At 32.9% G+C, this 21,109-nt stretch overlaps 1 protein-coding gene across 7 annotated transcripts in view; it reads right to left on the bottom strand.

The window, feature by feature from the left end:
• The window catches only part of Adgrl3 (adhesion G protein-coupled receptor L3), a 759,373-nt gene that overhangs the window by 65,709 nt on the left and 672,555 nt on the right, over positions 1–21,109 (bottom strand). For all 7 annotated transcript variants that reach the window (XM_071614317.1, XM_027947334.2, XM_071614313.1 and 4 more), the window contains 4 exons: positions 18,829–19,038; positions 14,742–14,962; positions 2,429–2,495; positions 518–609 (listed from right to left, as the gene is read on the bottom strand). In XM_071614317.1, coding sequence (XP_071470418.1) covers positions 518–609; positions 2,429–2,495; positions 14,742–14,962; positions 18,829–19,038 — 590 coding nt within the window. The remainder of the gene's footprint in view (positions 1–517; positions 610–2,428; positions 2,496–14,741; positions 14,963–18,828; positions 19,039–21,109) is intronic.

Below are 21,109 nucleotides of genomic sequence, written 5' to 3'. Positions count from 1 at the left end.
GGAGGTTTCTCTCCCTCCCTCAGGAGAGGGGTACAACTAAATAACCGCTCCTATTTAAACAGCAGATTCATAATTTCTGGGGTTTTCTCCCATGGTGTAAAATTTCCCCTTATGATACCTGTAGGAACCACCATCTAGCCCTGGGCACATTGCCCTGATGGGGAATGTGGAGCCCAGGGTAAACAATGCACTATTGCTCTACAAAATCACAGTCTGCCCTGTTATAGAAGCTTTCTGCTTGTTTTCAGGACAAAGTGAATATAGGTATTAAAAATGTATACTACTTTAAATTAGGGTTTAGAGGGAAAAAGTGTATTTTTGAAGAGATAACTTCATTATACTTATTTTCAGGTATATCAGTTCACTTCAATAATAAATAAATGGTCAAATACTGGAAAGACAGTACATTGATCTTCAATATCATTTTGCCATATTATTTCGATGCAAGAAAAAGCAGGATAGTATAATAGTACAAATGTAAGGTCATCTGTAGAAAACAAAAATTAAAATCACTTACTTGATGTTATCAAGGCAGCCTGATTCTGGTTTCAGTATAGCAGTATGATGAAACATTTTATATAAAGCAATCCCAAGGAAGATTACATTAAGCTGGAATGCAAAAGGTAATGTTATGCAGCATAACCATGGTAGAAAAAAAAAGCAAGTCTATTCTCTGTAACAAATGAATTGTTCTGGGAAATTAGCTCTCAGTACACTTTTAAAGGAATTGGATCACAGATGACTGCTTAGTATTTTAGCAAAGGCAAGAAGCCAGTTTGGGGAATCAGGATACCACTAAGTTACACAGCACTACTATGCCAAATACACATAAATATAAAATCAGCAGCCATTAGGAAGAGGCTGTGGAAATTCTGAAATAACTCAAAGTCTAGTGTATGTTTTTTAAAAAACCAAACAAACAAAAAGCAATAATTATTCTAAGAACACTATTTCTGTACTTCATATGTATGAAGCATATCTCCAAATTTATTATTTAGGGATACATTTTCAAATGTAATATTATAAAAAATATAAATACTAAGATCAACAGGGATCATATTTGAATAGATTATGCCAAAAAGTTAGAAAATGCTGATTAATTGCTAATGCTGTAACAAACAAATATTAAATAGAGGGAATCCTCAAGATATTGTTATATAACTGAAACCAGAGAAAATATATGAGTTAGAATAAAAAACACCCCAGTATAAATTACCTATATTACCTACATGAATACTCTACAGAAAATCACATATTGAATTGTCCTTTACTGCTTGATTGGTTTATCTTTTCCACAACTTGGGACTGGTAGGGACTAGGAAAGTCAAAATTAAAAATCCAACTGAAATTCTATAATACAGCATCATAATTTTTTAAAATCAATCATCCCTAAATTCAAAAAACTATCAAAAGTGAAAGTTAAAAAAAACATTCATTAGATGATGAAAAGTTTAAACTGACTCCACCTGGTAGAAAAACCTGATCTGTTTTGACATAAGGTTGTCCATAGTCATTACTATACTTGCTCTTACTTTTCCTGCCTTTTATTTTTCTTTTTTTCCTGTTAAAATGTTGCTCTTTGATTACAGAGTACTACCTAGCCAGAACTATGAGTAATGGTCAATGTGTTAAATTTGAGGCAATTGCATAGTGCCCACTAGAGATGTCATGTAATATGCATTATATGTACCATATTGCCTTTCCAAAGTCTGAAACATTTTAAAATCCAAAATACATCTGGACTTAAAGGTTTAAGATAAAAAAAAAATTGTAGAACTATATTTTATTCAGTCGTAGGGCTAATATTTTACTTCTAAAATTGAATAACTTTGTATTTTTGAAAACAATGATACCGATAATTTTATCTAAAGTAATATAAATATTAGAAATCAAGATATCATGAAACTAAAAATAAAAAAGGAAGAATTATTCTAGGATGCATTCCTAATTAAGTTGTACCATTTTTAAGTAAAATCTTTCTGAATTTTAAAGATTTAAAAGTTTATATAAAAACAAAACTGGAAGGAATAGTCTGGTATTATCCTACTTTTCCAATTCTTGTCCATTCTCAATTCAAATTATCACATTATCTTAAAGAAAAAGAATACAAAAAAATCTGTGGTCACCTTTATAGCCATCACTCTTTATCTATAAAAATCAAAGGGATTATGATGAATTGGACTTCTGAGTAGCAATACATGACATAAACTCTTGCAAATGCTTGTTTTCTTTTCCCACTGATTTTGATGAACTATTTTATAATATACAAGCAGACTATAATGACTGTCTAATTGCTTGAGTTACATAGGGTCAAATAAGTACATGCTTTCCCCAAATTAACCTATGTAAATTAAACATATTTAGTATAGGGATAGTGAAAGTTTTATTTCTTGACCTGGGAAACACATAGTTAATTAGGAGTTCTCACCATAATTATCAAGGTCGCTGGTCCTATAAAACTCCAAATGAAGTAGGTGTCAAGTCGGAGCCAACATCTGCAATGAAACACAAGGGAGAGAGGCATTCAAGGACTAGGCATGGGACATACATCAAGAGAGAGCAAGTGACAGAGAAGAATGTGAGCTGCAAAGCATTCCACTGGGAGACAGGAAATATTACATTGCTTGTTCATTTAAATGCTGAATTATGTGCCCAATTTCTGACAGCACTATTGATGGAGTAAGATAATTACCCCTGGAGGAAGCAGAAAAAAAATGGCAGTGGGCCTTTTTGCTAAGGCCTTTTGTGTCTGTCATAGAAACCTCAAAAAAAAAAAAAAAAAAAAAAAGGAAGAAAGGAAGAAAAAAAGAAAATAAAAAAAGGAAAGAAAAAGCCATACACATAGCCATTAAGACAAGTAGCTTTAAGCTATCCTTTTCTCTCCAATTACGGAGCTACATAACCTGTCTATCAGCTGTCAGGCAAAGTGACATTTTCCTGTCAAGAAGATCTGAGGAAATTCAGTACAAAAAAGAAATAAATTTGGTTTCAGAAGATTGAAGTTTAATTAGGTTGGGCAGTCAACCTTTGAGAGTTCTCTAGTCTTAAAAAGTGCATTGTTACTGCCCATACTTCTGGGGTTGCAAATGATCCTTAGCATCCCATGAAGTTGATTCATGGCCTAAAAGTAAATTATTAATCACTTAATTTCAGCCACATTTAATACTCCTCCAATTCTTAAAGCCTCTGGGAAATTACATTTCATTCTTCAGGATGACAGGAAGACAAAGTGGAAGTGACTAGTTATAAGAAAGATTAATGTAAAATTTGAACAAATTACATTTGATGTTAAAAATAATATCTTAAATTATTTGCCATTTTGCTATATTGAGGAATAATTAAAAAGAAAATATCTCCAGTAATACATATTCAAGAGTGTTTTGCTATGTGGTCTAAACCTTCAAATCCTAAGGACTTCAATATTCCTGTGATTATATAAATGTTACTCAAACCTAAGCAATAATAGAATATCAGAAAAGGTATTAAGAGAGGAATCTATAAATACCCATCCATAAATTAATTGATAAACTATTATCTATTTATGATGAAATGTTATAAAACAGTTTTAAAAAACAAGTGATCTACATGCCAACACAATGAATTTTAAAAGTTGAGTAATCAGTTGAGGATGTAGCTCAGTGGTAGAATGCTTGTTTAGCATGTGCTAGGATCTGGGTTCAATCCTTAACAACACCAAAAAAAGAAAAGAAAAAAAAAGGTAAGGTGAAGAATCTATACCATATACATATTAAATACACAGATACACACACATATATATGGTGCATATATACACCATTTCATACATACACACTATACATATGAATACTACCCACTAATATTTTATAATTTTGATAGATACATACATTGCAATAGTTTATTGGAAAGCAAAAAAAAAATCAAAGTCTTGTTAGTTGTCATTGCTTACATGAGAGTAGAAAGGATTAGAAGTAGATCAAATTGGCGTTATCATAGGGATTACTCTACTGCTAATTGTAAGTATATATACCAAACAGTTGTTTAAAATCTGAATGATGGGGTCAGTGGTCTTTATTCTGGTTATATATTTTTCACTTTTCTATAACTTTTAAATTTTTATAGAAAAAATTAAAAGCCAGGTTTTAAGGCAAAATAAGGAAGGGGAGGGGGACTCATGAAAAGTCAATTTCAAAACAACAACTTGCCTTCCTCTATTAAGTTAAATACATGTAAACTAATTTCAAGAGATGTAAAATTGCCATTCCAATAAGAGACTACCAATTCATAGGTTTTACATGAATAATTTGTTTTATTCTAAATAAACATAATAATTGTGCTTGATAAAATACATTTAGTGAAGCAATAAATACATGAGTTATTAAGCATTCATTTGTTTAAAGAATCAGTATCCTTTTATTGTGGTAGTGTCCAAAAAAGTTGGTCATAGAAAACAGAAGTGTGGTGCTGCCTATAGGCAGAAACAAATTGGATGACTTAAAGTGGAAATATGATCATTGTCTTCATTCTACCATATACTACTAAGGATATATTACATTATACCACTCTATTAAAAGGGTATGTGTATGTGTTTGAGTGATATAGTATCTCCAGTGGAGAATAGGCAGAACTTCATGGATGTCTCTGGGTTCTCAAAAAAAAAAAAGTAGGGACATTTTCTCAAATTAGAGTACATACACATACCCACACATACACACACAGCACAACAATGTTGCTGAAATTATAGCAACATGATACAATACTAATAGTACACTTAAGAATAAATGCTAATAGCCTAGCCCTTGTCTGTCGGTCAAACAAGTTTTGGAAAGGAAACATGAGAAATGAAGCAAATTTTTAGTAAATTCTTTCTATAGAAAAATATGCTTCAAGATCTGAAAAATGTTATTTCACAGGTTAAGGACTTATGCAAATAACTTTAATTAAAATATTAGTAACTACAGAATTCAAAAATTTCAAAATTATCCAAAATTATGTTTATATAAAATAATATCATTAAATTGTGGCCATACAAATCTTTGTTTGAAAACAATCTCAGCTTAGCAAATGCTCTATTTGAAAATGTGTTTTCAGCATAATGATATCCCCTAAATGTGAAAGTAAAATGAGAAATTGTTTTATTCTTTAAGAAAATTCTTCAATATCTATTTGGTACAATACATTTAAATTCTCTTCAGAATTGAATAGTGAGAGAGGCAATATGAAATACTTAAAATATACTAAGTAAATCAGCCCTCCATGAGGGCTGTCTGGGCTTTACTATCTCCTGGAAGACTGTGTGGCAAGAATGCATTTTCTAATTTGATTGCCATATGGCCACACCTGCTGTTGTTTTTGGCTCCATGCTGGCTTCCTCAGAGCTTTGTCTATTTTGTCTCTTTCCCATTTACCTACCTTAATAATTTGCATGATTCCTGCCCCAGTTCATTGTGCAATATTGAAACAATTCACCTTGGCTTTGAAGTGAAGACAGGTTTTATATGGGAAATATATATATATATATATATATATATATATATATATATATATATATATATACATACATACACACACATACACACACACACATTTATACACATATATGCCAGGGCACGTATATTCCACCTCATAATATTCTATCAATCTGGCCACTAAGTATCATTTGAACACAATTCAACATGTGGTTACTGGTTAAGAGAAGACCATGTCAGATTATTAGACAAAACTAGAGAAACATTTTATCACACTAAAAAAAATAATCAGCTTACAAATGACCAAGTATTTCTGCTATTGAAAAATAATGTGGTTTATCTGAAACATATCTTCCAAATAACATTGAACTTGTGAAATTAGTAATTTTGATAGGTCACTCTTGTTTGATTTTTAAAATATACCTCAATTGTCTTTTAAACATAAAATCTAATTAGAATACATGGGATCTATACATCTTATTTTTTTTAAAGTGTTATAACAAAAGATATGCCCTAGGGTTGAAAAACTAAATGCATTCTGACTACACAACATCTTTATTTGAATACTAAAATCCTTTCAATGTCAAGTATATTTTAGAATTCAAAGGAGAACTTGTCATATAACACAGACCTTGACTTGTCTTTTGCTTCATTCATACAATTCACATATATGTCATTTAAATTATTTCTACAGCATTTTTTTCAAATACTAAAAGCAACATAACGTTATTTGTAAAATGCAGACTTACTGAATCAATAAGTTTCTTGGTCTCAACAGCCTAAAGAAGTAGTTCTAAGCCATAAGGACAGATTGCTATTCTTTTCCACAAATGTTCTATTCCCAAATGTAAGAAGCATCAATAAATTAATCATAAATGTATTACCAATATCATTCTCCCATTTAAAAAGTCAATTACATATCCAGTAAATACCCCTTCATTGATTACTCAGAAAAGAGACAAACAAATTAAGATAATTTCTCAAAACAGGATAAACTATCTTCTCAGAATAAGACAACAGAAAATATTACTTCTAAAGTTTATTCTCTTCTATCTCCTAACCCACTCATCATTTTATTTTCATTAGTCATTTTAAAAGGCATGATTCTGTATTTTAAAAATTATAAGGCCAACTACCTGACATATATAAGTGTCACCTAAAACACATGTTTTACAATGTTTTTGGATACTGATAATCCTACCAGAGTGTAGGTTCTTATTCAAAGTCAGAAATGTAGTGCCATTAAGATGCTTTGGGACAATGTGTTTTGTTGTTAGTTTAATTCATTCTGGTCAAAGCAGATGTCTGACTATCAACCAAAGTTTTCTGAAATAATGTAAATTAGCAGTGGTGTTTGCTTTACTTTCTACATGATAATAAACCACAGATTAAACTATCCATGGTGAGTCTTAAATATAACCAATAAATAAGCTTTGGCTGCTATTAGACCATGAAATTTACAAGGCTTAATTATATCAAGCTGTTTATGAGAGTTTGTAAGCTATATAATCTCCTTTTCCCTGTAACATGTGCAGATATTTGTGCTTTATCTCTATCTGTCTATCTGACAAGTTTGGGAGAGTAAAGGAAGGAGGAAAGAGAAACAAGGCAAGAAAGAAAGAAGGGGAAAACAGATTGATATATACACACTTCAAGAATAATGAATCTATTTCTAACTTTAGTGAAGAGTGCCTTAAGATTTTTTAATATCATTTTTATCACAGTACTCTTATGCATTTAATGGCAAAATAATTTGTGACTATACACATTGCATGAATTTTAAAGAAATGTTGGAGACATACAGAAATGGAGTTTGGTCAGTGTTAGTCAAGGCTAGGCTTTAAATTCAGCCACAACTTTTAGATCTTCAAACTAAAATTTAGCTCTCACATATCAAATATAGGTTGTATTTTCTTTATATCCTCAACATATTATATTTTTAAAGGGAGTTTCAGTATTTCTCCAACAAAACATATCTTACATTATTATGAGGGACTGCAAAGGTAAGAACACCTTTACTATTTGATATACTCTGTTAATATTAAATGTTAGCGTATTTCCAAAGGACCCTCTTGCATAAGTTAACAGAAAGTGTTATAAAAATTGCAATTATTGTTCAAAAAGTGGATGCTTTTAAATATAACTTATTTTATAATTAAAAATAATGTTGCCAATCATAAATTTATACTTCATTTTTTAAAAATAATAGAATCAGTGATAATAATAATTGCAATTTAATATATGCTTTTATAAGCCAGATACTTTACTTACATACATACTTCCATACACACACACACACACACACACACATACACACACATGCACATACAAATACATAAGTATATGTGGATACAAAGATTCATATACTCACACCTACACTGTTAAACATCACAATTTTCTTGTAAGGTAATTATAATAACCCCCTATTTACAGATTAGGAAACTTAAACTCGGGGAAACTAAGGTCACTTAAATGGAGCTATATGTACTTGAGCCTGAATTTTATTTTAGCCTACCTGATTCCAAAATCCTAATGGCAACTGGATGTTTCTCTAAGAAAATAAAAAGCCAAATAAAGCTGTAGTTTTTGTTGTTGTTGTTGTTTTGTTTTTTTTTATGTGATGCTGAGGATTGAACCCACAACCTTGTGCATGCTAGACAATCTCTCTACCAACTGAGCTATGTCCCTAGCCCAAAGCTATAGTTTTAATCATAAAAATAAATTCCCAATGAATTCATGAGAAATTAATGTGCTATGCATAGTGCACAGGTTATTGAAATATGTCTTAACAAAAATATCCAAAAATTTTTCTAAATATAAATATAGATTAATAAAAACATTTCCCATTTTGATAGTGAAAATTTAATATTATTAAACGTCTTTACTGTAATATAATTTATATACATAAATCATTCATTTGAAGTATACAATGTAATTATTTTTAATATATTTGAGTTGGAAAGCTATCAGAATAAACTTATTTTACATTTTTATTGCACCTGTGAAATTCTGAAAATATCAAGTCATTCCCTTCGTCTACATAGCTCTTGCCAGGCATAGCATCCCAATCCTTTTCCCACTATGTAGCGAAGAGTGCATTCCCTGTATTTAAAGATTTGCTTATTCTGAACATTTAATATAAATGGGAACCCTCAATATGTTGTCCGTTGTGATTGACTTTTTTCATTTAACATAATATTTTTAAAGTTTATCCATTTTTCCATGTATTACTACTTTACTTTTATTGTCAAATAATATTCCATTGTATAGATATGTCCCTTTTCATTTATCTTGTCATCAATTGATGGATATTGGGTGTTTCTACTTTTGGGCTAACATAAATAAAATCGCTTTGAGCACTGGTAGGTATTGAAATGTGGACACATATATTAATTTTTATTGGGTAAATATTTACGGAGTGGAATTGCTGGGCCAAATGACTGCTGTTTAACATTCTGAAAATCTATAAAACTACATTCATTCTCCAGTAGCAAGGTGACCATTTAATATTGCCACAAACAATGTGAGAGTTATGATTCCTTCACATCCTCATTATTTGTTAATATTTTTTATGTAGCCATACTAGAGGATGAAGTCATTATATATTATAAAGTTATCTTTGTGTATGTAATGTAAGCTGTGGAAGTTTTGATACCTCTTTGGTTCTAATAAGCACTGAAGACCAACATTTGACTTTAGGTACAACATTTCGTTGCACTTTTAAAATAACAGGAAAGTAGTCCTGTTGATGTCTAATACAATTCTAGTATGGATAATTCCTTTATAGAAAAATTTATATTCAACTCCCAGAATTCTTACATATGGTGATAATTTTATGTCCATTGATAGGATTCCTGGGTGATAAAATGACGACTTAAATAAACCCACTTTATAATATACATAAACAGAAAACATGCTCTTGGGTTTTAATAAAATAATTTATAACTACACATATGTGCTGTCCATATACATATTAGATGTTTAACTTAATATGTCTTTGAAAAATTCATTTTCATTATCTGTATTATTTCTTACTGGCCAAACTATAATCAAACACACATAGTGATAATATATCCAGTAAGTAAATGTCATACAGAAAGGTTCATGTCAAATATATAAAAATGTTTTACAATATTGAACAATAGTTGCTTAGAAAAATACTCCAAAGTATGACTTTTGAGTAGGGTTAAGTGGCTATAAATTGTGAACAAATGTATAAAATAAATCTGTGCATATATCTTGTAGATACTATCAAGTTTAATGTTTCTTGTCTACTCCCTATCTTGAATAAGTATTTTTTGAATCAATAATAATTTTTCTACTCAAATACTTACAGTGGTGAGATGAAGAAGTGAAAATAAAGATATCTGAGGCTTATAACTAATAAAAACTACCCCTTTTAGAACTTCTCTTACGCTAATAATTTGGGAGCCACATGCAAGATATAGTAGATGATTTACAACAATTTCAGATCATACAATCTGATTTAAGTTCTTTTTAAGAGTTTGGCCATTCTTTTACTACTAAAAAATTTTTGGTTGATTATAATTTTTTTAACTTATTCCACACTTTTAGAACCATCTCACCAATTTTCTAGTTCAGATTTTCTCTCTCAGCCTATTTTCTGGGGTTTAACTCCTTCTCAATACTCTCCTTGCTCATATTAATTCCTTATCCTTTCTTCCAAAAAACTCATCTACTGCTTTTTCAATTGTATACACAAGATTGGGAGGAAGGTGCTATAAAATCTTGATATGATTTTACTCTTTAAGTAAAAAAGTACTGTTCAAAGAATTTACATTTTTGGTAATATTGAAATAACTAAAATTTAAATGAACTGATTACTTTAGATGATAATACCAAAGTATTTAGCACCAAATTTCTAAAACAATCCAGTTTGAAATATTGTTATGTCAATGCCAATCTTTGCTATAATTATCTTCTGATAGTATCCTATTGAATGGCTTCACTGAAAATTCCAATGAATAAAAGTATGAGAGATCAAGCGAATAAATGAAAACAGAGAAAAATGGAAATAAATGCCCATTATTAACAGTGCAATTTAGATTTAGCAGAGTACAATTTTTAAAAAAATGATATTTAGTTCTTTAAATGGATTTTTTTAAATGTCAGATTATTGTGTCCAAATGTTATTCTAAGTAGATCTTTGTGAGTATATGTCAGTCAGATAAAAAGATATCCTTAAATAAACATCAGAAAATAATGATTCTTTATAAGCATTACAAATTGATGGCCAAATAAACAACATCTCAAAATGCTTTGTGTGTGAGTATGTGTTTTGTATATAATAATAAATTCAATAGCCCTAATAACATCTCATAGAAAAACTCATCATAATCCATCAAACAAAATATGAGTTACCTCTATCTTTATCAAAATAGCATTTATTTAACCTCCAAAAAACATTTTATCTCTAACTGTATCTCCTTCCATTGATATGATTATCTACTTTTTAGAAATGCAAGCAATTATTATCGTTGTTAAAGATTTCAGACACATGAAACTTCAGTGTCAGTATAATAAAAGAATTAAACATAGGGGAGAAAAAGGAGAAATGTCTATTATGTGGATGATTATAATATTTATTAAATGGTTTTATTGTAGATGTACTCTAAGTGGGTGAGATCAAGCAGTAAAAATTTAAGAATCATGCTAATCTCAAAAATTAGTGTAAAAGACTTCCAAGACAAAAAATTTACTATATTGAACTTTATAAAAATTTATGGAAAATAGCTAATAATATTTCTCTAATGTCTGGCTCATGTCAGTTCATACTAGATTTTTTAAAAAATTCAATAAAGCATATAGGAAGGTAGCACTAGCAAATAAACTCAAACAAACTTGAAGCAGCAGTTAACGTGAATGAGGAGTCATGTGGTGAGTAGGACCTGGGAGAGACCATACATTTAAAATGAAAGCAATAAACAGCAGTAACAGAAAGTAGAATAACAAAGACAGATATGATAATAAAAAGCAAGATATATATTTTGATATGCAAAAATGCTGCATGTTGTGTAAAAATCCATTGCTTATTTATTTAGTTTTTTAAGAATATGTGATTAAGCCATGAGGGGAATAGGTTAAATTCATTTCAACTTCTCAGGTAAACACCATGGACTAAATAACGGTTCTCTGAATCCCTGCTTCTTCAAAGAGCAAAATATCACTGTGTAGATATTGGGTTGGATAAACTACAAAAACTAGAGGTAAACATTTTTCCATGTATTTCAAATGCCTTTCCGTAGACAATTTATTTAAAATGTACAACTGAGGTATTAAAACACTTCATGTCTGCCTGTGATAGAATTTTAATGAAAATTTCCCTATTCTCTTCTTGCTTTCATCTATTTTTCCCTTTTCTCAATATCTGTTTTGCTTTGTGGAGCGGTTGGAAATAATGATAATTGTAAAACTGAACTATTAGGGCTTGCTTAAATCAGTGACTGGGAAATAAATTAGCTTCTATTCCCTCAAAGTAATAATATCAGTAAGTGAGACCTTCCAGTTATGGTGCAGGAAATTAAAGCCATGATGGCTAAAGCTTTAACAAAGTCACAAGAGACTGTATATTATTGATTCCAAGAAAGACAGATTTCTACTATCCAGAAATATGACATCTGTCTCAAAATGCATGATTAAAAAAACCAAGCAAACAAGTTGAATCAGCTCAGTAACAGGAAAATATGCAAATGACTAAAAAGAAAATAAAATCAATACTAAACAAAAACAAAAGCAAATCAGGACCTTCAAGAGAATGAAATTGAACTGTTTAAAACAAATATTTGAAATAATATAATGTTAATTTCTTAGAGGGAGAATTCATTAATCAAAAGGTAAAATCCTGAGGTCCAGGAAGAGTAACTGCTTATGTGGGTTTGTTATCAGGTTAATAGAAATATAAAATTAATGGTGATGAATGCACAACAATAGGTACATAACAAAAACAATCAAAGTATATGCATTAAAGAAGTTTTACAGTATGTGAATTATGTCAATAAACAAATTCTTTGTTTTAATCTATGATGAGTCTAATGGCTGTCACTTATGATATCACCTAAGATATCTTCAGATTTTTTCATATCTTAGTTTATTTTTACAACTATTTCTGAGATCCACAGAATAAACTGAGTTTTAACTAAAATTCACAAAGCCAGATTAAAAATACTTGTTATTAATTGCATTCAGACAAACGATGTTATATAGCCTGTTGCTGTACTCAAGGGGGAAAAAAGATGGTCAAAATTTAGATGGTCTTCTTTTAATTGTATCAATGCCTATACACCAACACATATGGTATTTTTATTATGCTCCCCCAAATTCTGGCATCCTCTCCTTGCTGCTTCCTCCTTATGGATCCTCATTTCTGGGAAGCAAGCTGCTTTACTGCCATCATGTTCAGGCTGCTGAATATTGGTAGAAAGTCATGAAATTTGGCTTAACTTCTGTACAAATTGATGTTATCTAACCTCATCTGAGCCTTCAATGCTGCTTGGAAATCTTTTTATTAAAGTCTGATTGGCTCCTGAACACATTTTTCCATAGTGCTCACTTTACAGCTTTTCAAATCTGTCCTTTCAATGTGACCTCACCTATTCACTCAATAAAAATCCTCACTGTCTACTTGATGGAAACTTTTCTCTGCTTCAAAATTTACCTTATCATTTGTAGGGAGTACTTCATTTGAAATAAACCTGACTTTCATTATCACTTGTCTGAAACTATCTTAGCTGTATAACCATGGCAAGGCAATTAATTTATGTGGTCCTTGATTTTCTAATCTGTAAAATTAATACCATGTACTTGGTGAATTTTATTCATTTGTTTTTTAATTTTTTTGGCAGTGCTGGGGCTTTGACTCAGGGCATTGCACATGCTAGGCAATCACTGAGCTACAACCCCAGCCCTATCTTAAGAATGGGTCTTGTTAAATTGCTGAGGCTGACCTTGAAAGAGTGACCCTCCTGCCTCAGCCTTCCAGGTGCTAGAACTATAGGCATGCAGCACCAAACCCTTCTACTTGGTGAATTTTAAAGCCATGTTCAATATTAAATAAAAGTCTTTCTAATCTTGTGCTTAGTATTTTGTACTTCCCCCAAGACCTTTCCCTTTCATTCAGCCTATACATACTGAATACAAATAAGGCACAAGGCATTTTTTTCTCTGTTAATCTCCTATCAATTTGATTCTTCTCACCTTAAACATGCTTAAGACTTCATCTTCTAAAATCCTTCTTCATTATTGTAATTGCACAAGCTAACGGTTTCACTACTTTTCAATCAAATTACTGCAGGATATGGATAATACTTGAAGACTTTGCTTTCTTATGACTAACGTATCTTTTTATGCCTTCAATTTGGCTTCTGTTTCTGGCACTTTCTCAAAACAGCTGTTGCAAAGGTCAAATGATTTTTTTTTTTTTTTTGATTCTCATCCTACTTGAACTATCCCTGACATAAATCATCACTGGTTTTGAACCACCATCTTGAAACTTTGTTTTCACTTTCCTTGACCCTCAAAGTCCAGCTCTATTTCTGGGGTGCTACTTTTCTCCTCTCTTTCTTTACTTTTCTGTTCCTTTCCTGGTCTATGTCCCAAACATGGATATCCATCAGTGATCTCTTTTGATCTTTATTTTTCTTCTACTGAAAGCGTCACTCATCCTTGGATCTTAATAGTTTATGTGGATTACAAAAACTTTTTAACTGAACTCTTTCAGTAGCTGGACATCTCTATTTGTTGGTCTCACTAACCTAAAGTTATATTGAAATTAAAATTCATCACTACACTCTAAAACCCACGTAAGAGGAAGAAAAAAAAGGAGGGGGGAACGCAACCTGATCTAGCTCTTAGAATTCTTCCATTAATGATATAAAAAGTTTTCTAGTGACCAGGAGTCACATGACAGGGTAAAAAAATGTCACTTGTGTCAGGAACTGCTCTGTCCTCTGAAAACCCACAGCTTTTCATATACTTAGCTCTTTATTGTACAAATATCTCAAGTCTCTGAAAAACAACAAAATTATCATTCTTATCATTACCTGAGGTTATGATCTAGAAAACATAGGCTGTTTTAAAACAGCATCAAAATTAGTCTCAAGCCATTTTTTTCCCACCTCACAACAAAAATGTAATCATACATTAAATTATATCCGTTTGCTTTTCCAGATCCTTCCTTTAATTCTGTGAGTTAATACAAAGACCAAGAGAATCCAATGAAAGCTCATTTCAACTAGATTTAAAGAGAGGGAGAAAAGAAAGAGAAAGCCATCCACTCACACTTTGTCTGTCCCATAACTCCTGTAGTCCACGGCCGCAGACACAGCCACAATGAGCGCGGGCATCCCATAGCCCACCAAGTAGAAGTACTTCCTCCGTGAGTGCTCACTCTCGAAAACCTCCACCAGCATGATGTACAACTGCACGCCCTCCAAGAACATCCAGGTGAAGGCAGCCAGGAAGAAGAAATGTAAGAGGGCAGCGAAAACGGCACAGGCGATCTAGGAAGATGAGCAGAGTCAGTCAAATATCTGCCACGTGAGTGTGTGTCAACTGTGAAAAACTGACATGAGTGTTTATCAACATTGCGGTAGTAAGGTAGGTCTGCGGAAGTCATCCAGAGAAGATCTTTAAAATACAAGTGTTAAACACGAATTAGATATGGTTTATCTTTGAAATCTGTACTTAATACCAATAATGGCTTAGGTATGGCAACATAGCATCAGAATAAGGACAAATTACAACACTTAGGAAAAAATTCTAATAAGAGCCTATAGATAATTACCACTAAGCTTAGTCTAAAGATTTTAAAAATAGATTTCAGGAATTTTTTTTTTCCTGGTCAGTCATGTGTGTACTAATATAGTAAATTGGTTTTGTTGTTGTCATTTGAGGCTAGCAATTTAACCCAGGGCCTCAGGTGTGCAAGGCAAGAGCTCTACCATTGAGCTACATCTCCAGCTCTACGTTATTTAATTGTAAAGAAGGGAGGAACATTAAAACCAAGGGGAATAAATTTTCTTAAAATTAAACAATATAATTAATGATAATCTTTTATGATGAGATTACTAATTATTAGTAATTGCTTCTTTATTGATTCCCTGCCTTGTTTCTTTCCTGGTATTTTTGTCAATGTACTATGTATCACTCTAAACAAGATTAGCCAAATGAAGCAACAGTTCTTATTTATTTATTTGTTTGTTTGTTTATCTTTCTATTTATTTATTTATATTAGCACACACATGACTAGCACCAGGAGAAAAAAAATAATCCTGAAAACTATTTTTAAAATATTTATTTATTTATTGGTACCAGGGATTGAAGCAAGGGTTGTTCTACCACTAAGCTACATCATCAGTCTTTTTCTTATTTTTTTAATTCTTGAGACAGGGTCTCAGAAAGTTGCCTGGGTTGACTTTGAACTTGTGATCTTCCTGCTTCAGCCTCTTGAGTAGCTGGGATTAGAGCCATGTGTTACTTCATCTGGCATTTATATACAAGGTACTGTAAATTTCTGCTGGCCATCTATTAATTTTCCGTTCTCATTTCAGCTCCTGAAATTCTCACTGCTTTGAGTTCTTGCTATTTACATGAAGTGTTGACTAAATTCTATAACTCCTATTAGCAAACATCAGCACCTTATAGAAATTTTTAAGAATAAGATTAATTTATTGATAAGTCTGGTCCTAAAGAAATGTGACAAGCAGGCACGGTGGTATACACCTTAATTAATCCCAGTGACTTAGAGGCTGAAGTAGGAGGATCACATGATCAAGGCCAGCCTGGGCAACTTAGTGAGACTCTATTTCAAAATAAAACATAAAAAGGACTGGAGATATGATCAGTGGTTTTGTGCCCCTTGGTTAATCCCCAGTACCAAAACAAACAAACAAACAAACAACAACAACAAAAAAAAACCAGGGATGGTGATAGAAAAATGTGACAAAGAGTAGGTCACTGTCACTGGGATATAAAGATGACATGAAGGACATGTGAAAGAGAGAGAAATCAGGTCTCAAGTCTTAGATAGATGTAGAAGAGGATACCTAATCAGCAATAAAAGGAAAGATAAGTTTCACTATACCCAGGTTTTTTCATATCAATAACTATTTTTTAATATTTATTTTTTACTTATAGGTGGACACATATCTTTATTTTATTTCATTTTTTATATGGTGCTGAGGATCCAACCCAGGGCCTCGCACGTGCTAGGCATGCACTCTACCTCTGAGACACAATCCCAGCCCCTCAATCACTATTCTTTATGTGACTCATCAAAAACCAATTTGTGTAGTAGACAATATTTAGTGAAGCTCATCATACCATATGTAATGTCAGGAAGCAAAAATAAAAATAATATTTCTAAATGAAAAGAAATCAAATAGTATTTAAATTGCAGGTTAACAAAAGAATAACATAATCTCTTCTTGAAAAATAACACAATTTTTCATTTATTGCCTTTTAGAATTACAACTTCAGCTATTAATTTTTGTTATTGTAGGGCTTTACTTTTTTGGGGAAAGGAAAGTGTACTTTGATTGCTTATTCATATATATACATTTAGGGACAAAATTACCACATAAGTATATGATAACCAATTACAAATATATTCACCATAATTGTACCTTTTGAGTCATTAATCATGAATGTGTAATCACAGATATGAATCCAGCTGCATTTGTACCATAAAGTACACCATGCATATAGGCACATACTAAAGAACAGTATTAAGTGAATGAATTATTTATTATACTCAAAAGTCTTTCTTTTCCATTGCAGTTTTAATCATGAAAACAAACTAGTACCATAATTATCAATCTTAAACAGAAAAGGCCTCAAAAAATTTTAAGTGGGCACAAAATCTGTGTAATGTAAGATGTTGTCTATTGTTTATACATTTGGTTTGGTTTTACCAAAAACAGTTGGCTAGTTCCGTTTGTTTTTTCCTTTCTTTGTTTCTTCCTTCTTTCCTCAGTAATGACTAAATGTAGGAAGTATTCAAGAATGAAGCTGGCACTTAAAGAGGTGAACTGTATCCAACGAAATAAAAAGTACCAAACAAAATTTGGGAAAAGCATATATATTCTAAAAATAACCTATAGTTTGTACTCTTTGCCAAAGTGTGTCAATTAGAAAAACTATTTTTGAGATGCAAAATGTAAGATAATATTAGCTATCTTTTCAAGATTATAAAGCTGAAAAAATAACAATTCTGTTTGAAAAGATATTTCTGCATTCTCCAAATGACCTTATTAAACATTCTCCAAGATTCAGCACTACAATTTTAAAAATTAAGAAAAAGATAATGAAGATATGTAGTTCTTCAGAAAGATATTTATGAGAAAGGAAAGAAAATTTTGGAAGTAATGTAAATCTTATTCAGAATAGTATGGCCATTTCTGAAGATAGTTTGTTAATTTCTCCCAGAACTAAACATATTCTTACGATATGATCCAGTAATTACACTCCTCGATATTTACCTAAAGTAGTTGGAAATATGTTTGTACAAAAACCTGCATATGAGATGTTTATAGTATCTTTATTCATAATTATCCAAACATGGAAGCAACCAAGATGTCTGTCAGTAGGTAAATGGATAAATAAAGTGGTACATTAGACATTTTGGACAGCTATTCAGTACTATGAAGAAATGAGCTATCTTGTCTCCAAAAGACGTGGAGAAAACTTCAATGTATATTACTAAGTGAAAAAATCAAATATGAAAAAGCTACAAACTACATGATTCCAAATGAATAATATTTCAGCAAAGGCAAAACTATGGAGACAATACAAATAATTAGTGGTTGCCATGGCTTCAAAGGGAGGGAGGAATGACCACAAAAAGTACAGAGAATTTTCAAGTCAATGGAAATATTTTGTATGATATTTTAAGGGTAAATATACAGATCTATGCATTTGTCCAAACTCATAAAATATATAAACATCTACAGTGACTTCTAACAAATTATGAACTATGTACTTTCAATAATAATAATAATATGTCAATATGGGTTCACCAACTGTCACAAATGTATCATTTGGGTGGAGGATATTGATAAAGGAGGAGACTATGCATATGTGGAAACAAATGATCATTGGAAAATCTCTGTATGTTTTACTGAAAAATCAAAACCTGCTCTAATAAATAAATAAGCAAACAAATAAATAAAAGATGTGCATCTCATTCACATTTACTAGTATTTTACGACAGTGAAACATGAAAAATGGAAAACTTGAGTAACATCTGAAAAGTACTGTCTATTAAATCAAAGAAAATATACTTTCAATCATAATTATTTTCAGTATTGGCAATATGGAAAACTGGAAGTGAAAGAATTCTTTACTAATGTCAATGAAGGTGGCTTACTGGTTGGTCAGTTCGGTTGATTCCAATGAGGAAGAGCAGCTCTGCTACAAAAAGGCTGATGCAGAGATTCTTGTGGATGGTGTTACGGTCACTCTGGAGCCCACGGAAAAAGCAAAATGTGAAGATGCAGATCAGGAGACAAACAAGAGACAGCAAAATTCCAACCCATGTAATCACATCCAAAAGAAGGTCATGGACTGCATCACTGTGCTGGAAACACAATAGGAAAAAAAAAGTTGTAATCATCATAACCAATTATAAAGTTTCATATGTGCCTGGATTCAGGAAACATGATCTTAATAATGCACAAAATATCCTCCATACCTACAAGAAATAAAATTTTCTCTTTCACAAATACAGCATTTCATCTTTCCTCTGAAGTGTGAATCACTTGCATATTCACCAATGTCAATAGCATTTGCTGCTTTGTTAGCAAATGCATTTCAGGATAGTAATAACTGACTCAGATCCATTTAATTTGGCCAAATATTTAAAGGAAAAACTTTGGTTTTCTAACTTATATTACTTTTAAAATTAATTTTCATACAGCTGACTCTGGGGAATACTCTATTAAAAAAACTAAGCTACACACTTAAGGTAATGGTGTCTCAATTCAATTTTGAATCACTTCAGGATTGTTTTGTATGTGAAATATATAATTCTTATGTTCTATAAATTCTTTATCAGAATTTACAAGTTGAGTTCATAAAAGTATGCATTTTTATAAAAATCCCCAGTTAATTCTCATGAATAGTCACATATGTGTACCATTTATTTAGTGGGAAGATCTAAAAGAAAGAAGATATTCATTGGATTTATATTCATATTGAATGGCTTAAGGAGATCAGGAAATTTGATCCTTGAAGGGGTTTAAATGAATGAAACCTGTTATATGTAGATGGGAAGTAAGTATTCTGAATCACTATGCCTAATAACAGAATAAAGCAGATAATAGAGCTAAGAAACAAGAAAAAGTTCACAAATACACTTCTGTGCATCATGACACTGCCATTTTGGGCTATGATAAGAAGGTCATGGACTGCCTCATTCCTTGGTCTGTCCATTATTTCATTTTTGTATTTATCCTAAGACTCAAAAGTCTCTGTCCATTCTGTTTTAGTTTGCCCCCATGCAAACTAAAACCCCATTCCCCAAGGTTTTAGAATTCAGGGTCTCCCACCATAGCCGTGTGCCAAGGTGGTAGAGCAGAGTTGAGAAACTCTCTATGATAGTCCATTACTTTTATCTTCCTAGGTTTCCTGCAAAGCCCTAAATACCTAACTTCTATCAGTAGAGGACTAGATAAGTAAATAAAGTTAAAATGTGTAATTCTTAAGTAGAAAATCAGTATATTAGACTTACTGTTACAAACATGGATACGTCTCAAAATTCTAATATAAGGTTTACTTTTAAAAAAAATAGCAACCAGCAAAAGAATCTAGACAGGATGAGATCATTTATTTAAAAAACTTAAAAGAGGCCCCCTCCCCCTGCGCCGGCAAAGTAGAGGGAACTGTGACCACGCACAGAGCAGGCCCAGTGGCCTGCGGAGGGGCAGAGCCGCCCCCCACCCCCCGCGCCTGCCAGGTAGGGGAACTGTGACCACCGACAGAAAAGGCTCAGTGGCCCGCGGCGGGACAGAGCTTCCAATCACTCCTGCAAGGTAGGCGGGCCTGCGACCCACCGGCAGAAGAGGAGCAGCGGCCTGCTGAGAGGCTGAGCCGCCCCCTCCCCCTGCGCCAGCATAGTAGAGGGAACTGTGACCAAACACAGAGCAGGCCCAGCGGCCTGCTGAGGGGCAGAGCCGCCCCCCACCCCCCGCGCCTGCCAGGTAGGGGAACTGTGACCACCGACAGAAAAGGCCCAGTGGCCCGCGGCGGGACAGAGCTTCCAATCACTCCTGCAAGGTAGGCGGGCCTGCGACCCACCGGCAGAAGAGGAGCAGCGGCCTGCTGAGAGGCAGAGCCGCCCCCTCCCCCTGCACCGGCAAGGTAGAGGGAACTGTGACCACACACAGAGCAGGCCCAGCGGCCTGCTGAGGGGCAGAGCCGCCCCTCACCCCCCTCGCCTGCCAGGTAGGTGGAACTGTGACCACTGACAGAAAAGGCCCAGTGGCCCGCGGTGGGACAGAGCTTCCAATCACTCCTGCAAGGTAGGTGGGCCTGCGACCCACCGGCAGAAGAGGAGCAGCGGCCTGCTGAGAGGCAGAGCCGCCCCCTCCCCCTGCGCCGGCAAGGTAGAGGGAACTGTGACCACCCACAGAACAGGCCCAGCGGCCTGC

This window comes from Marmota flaviventris, chromosome 7 (genome assembly GCF_047511675.1).
Source record: "Marmota flaviventris isolate mMarFla1 chromosome 7, mMarFla1.hap1, whole genome shotgun sequence".
Classification (NCBI taxonomy): Eukaryota; Metazoa; Chordata; class Mammalia; order Rodentia; family Sciuridae; genus Marmota; species Marmota flaviventris.
This window is presented reverse-complemented; position numbering and strand designations above follow the sequence as displayed.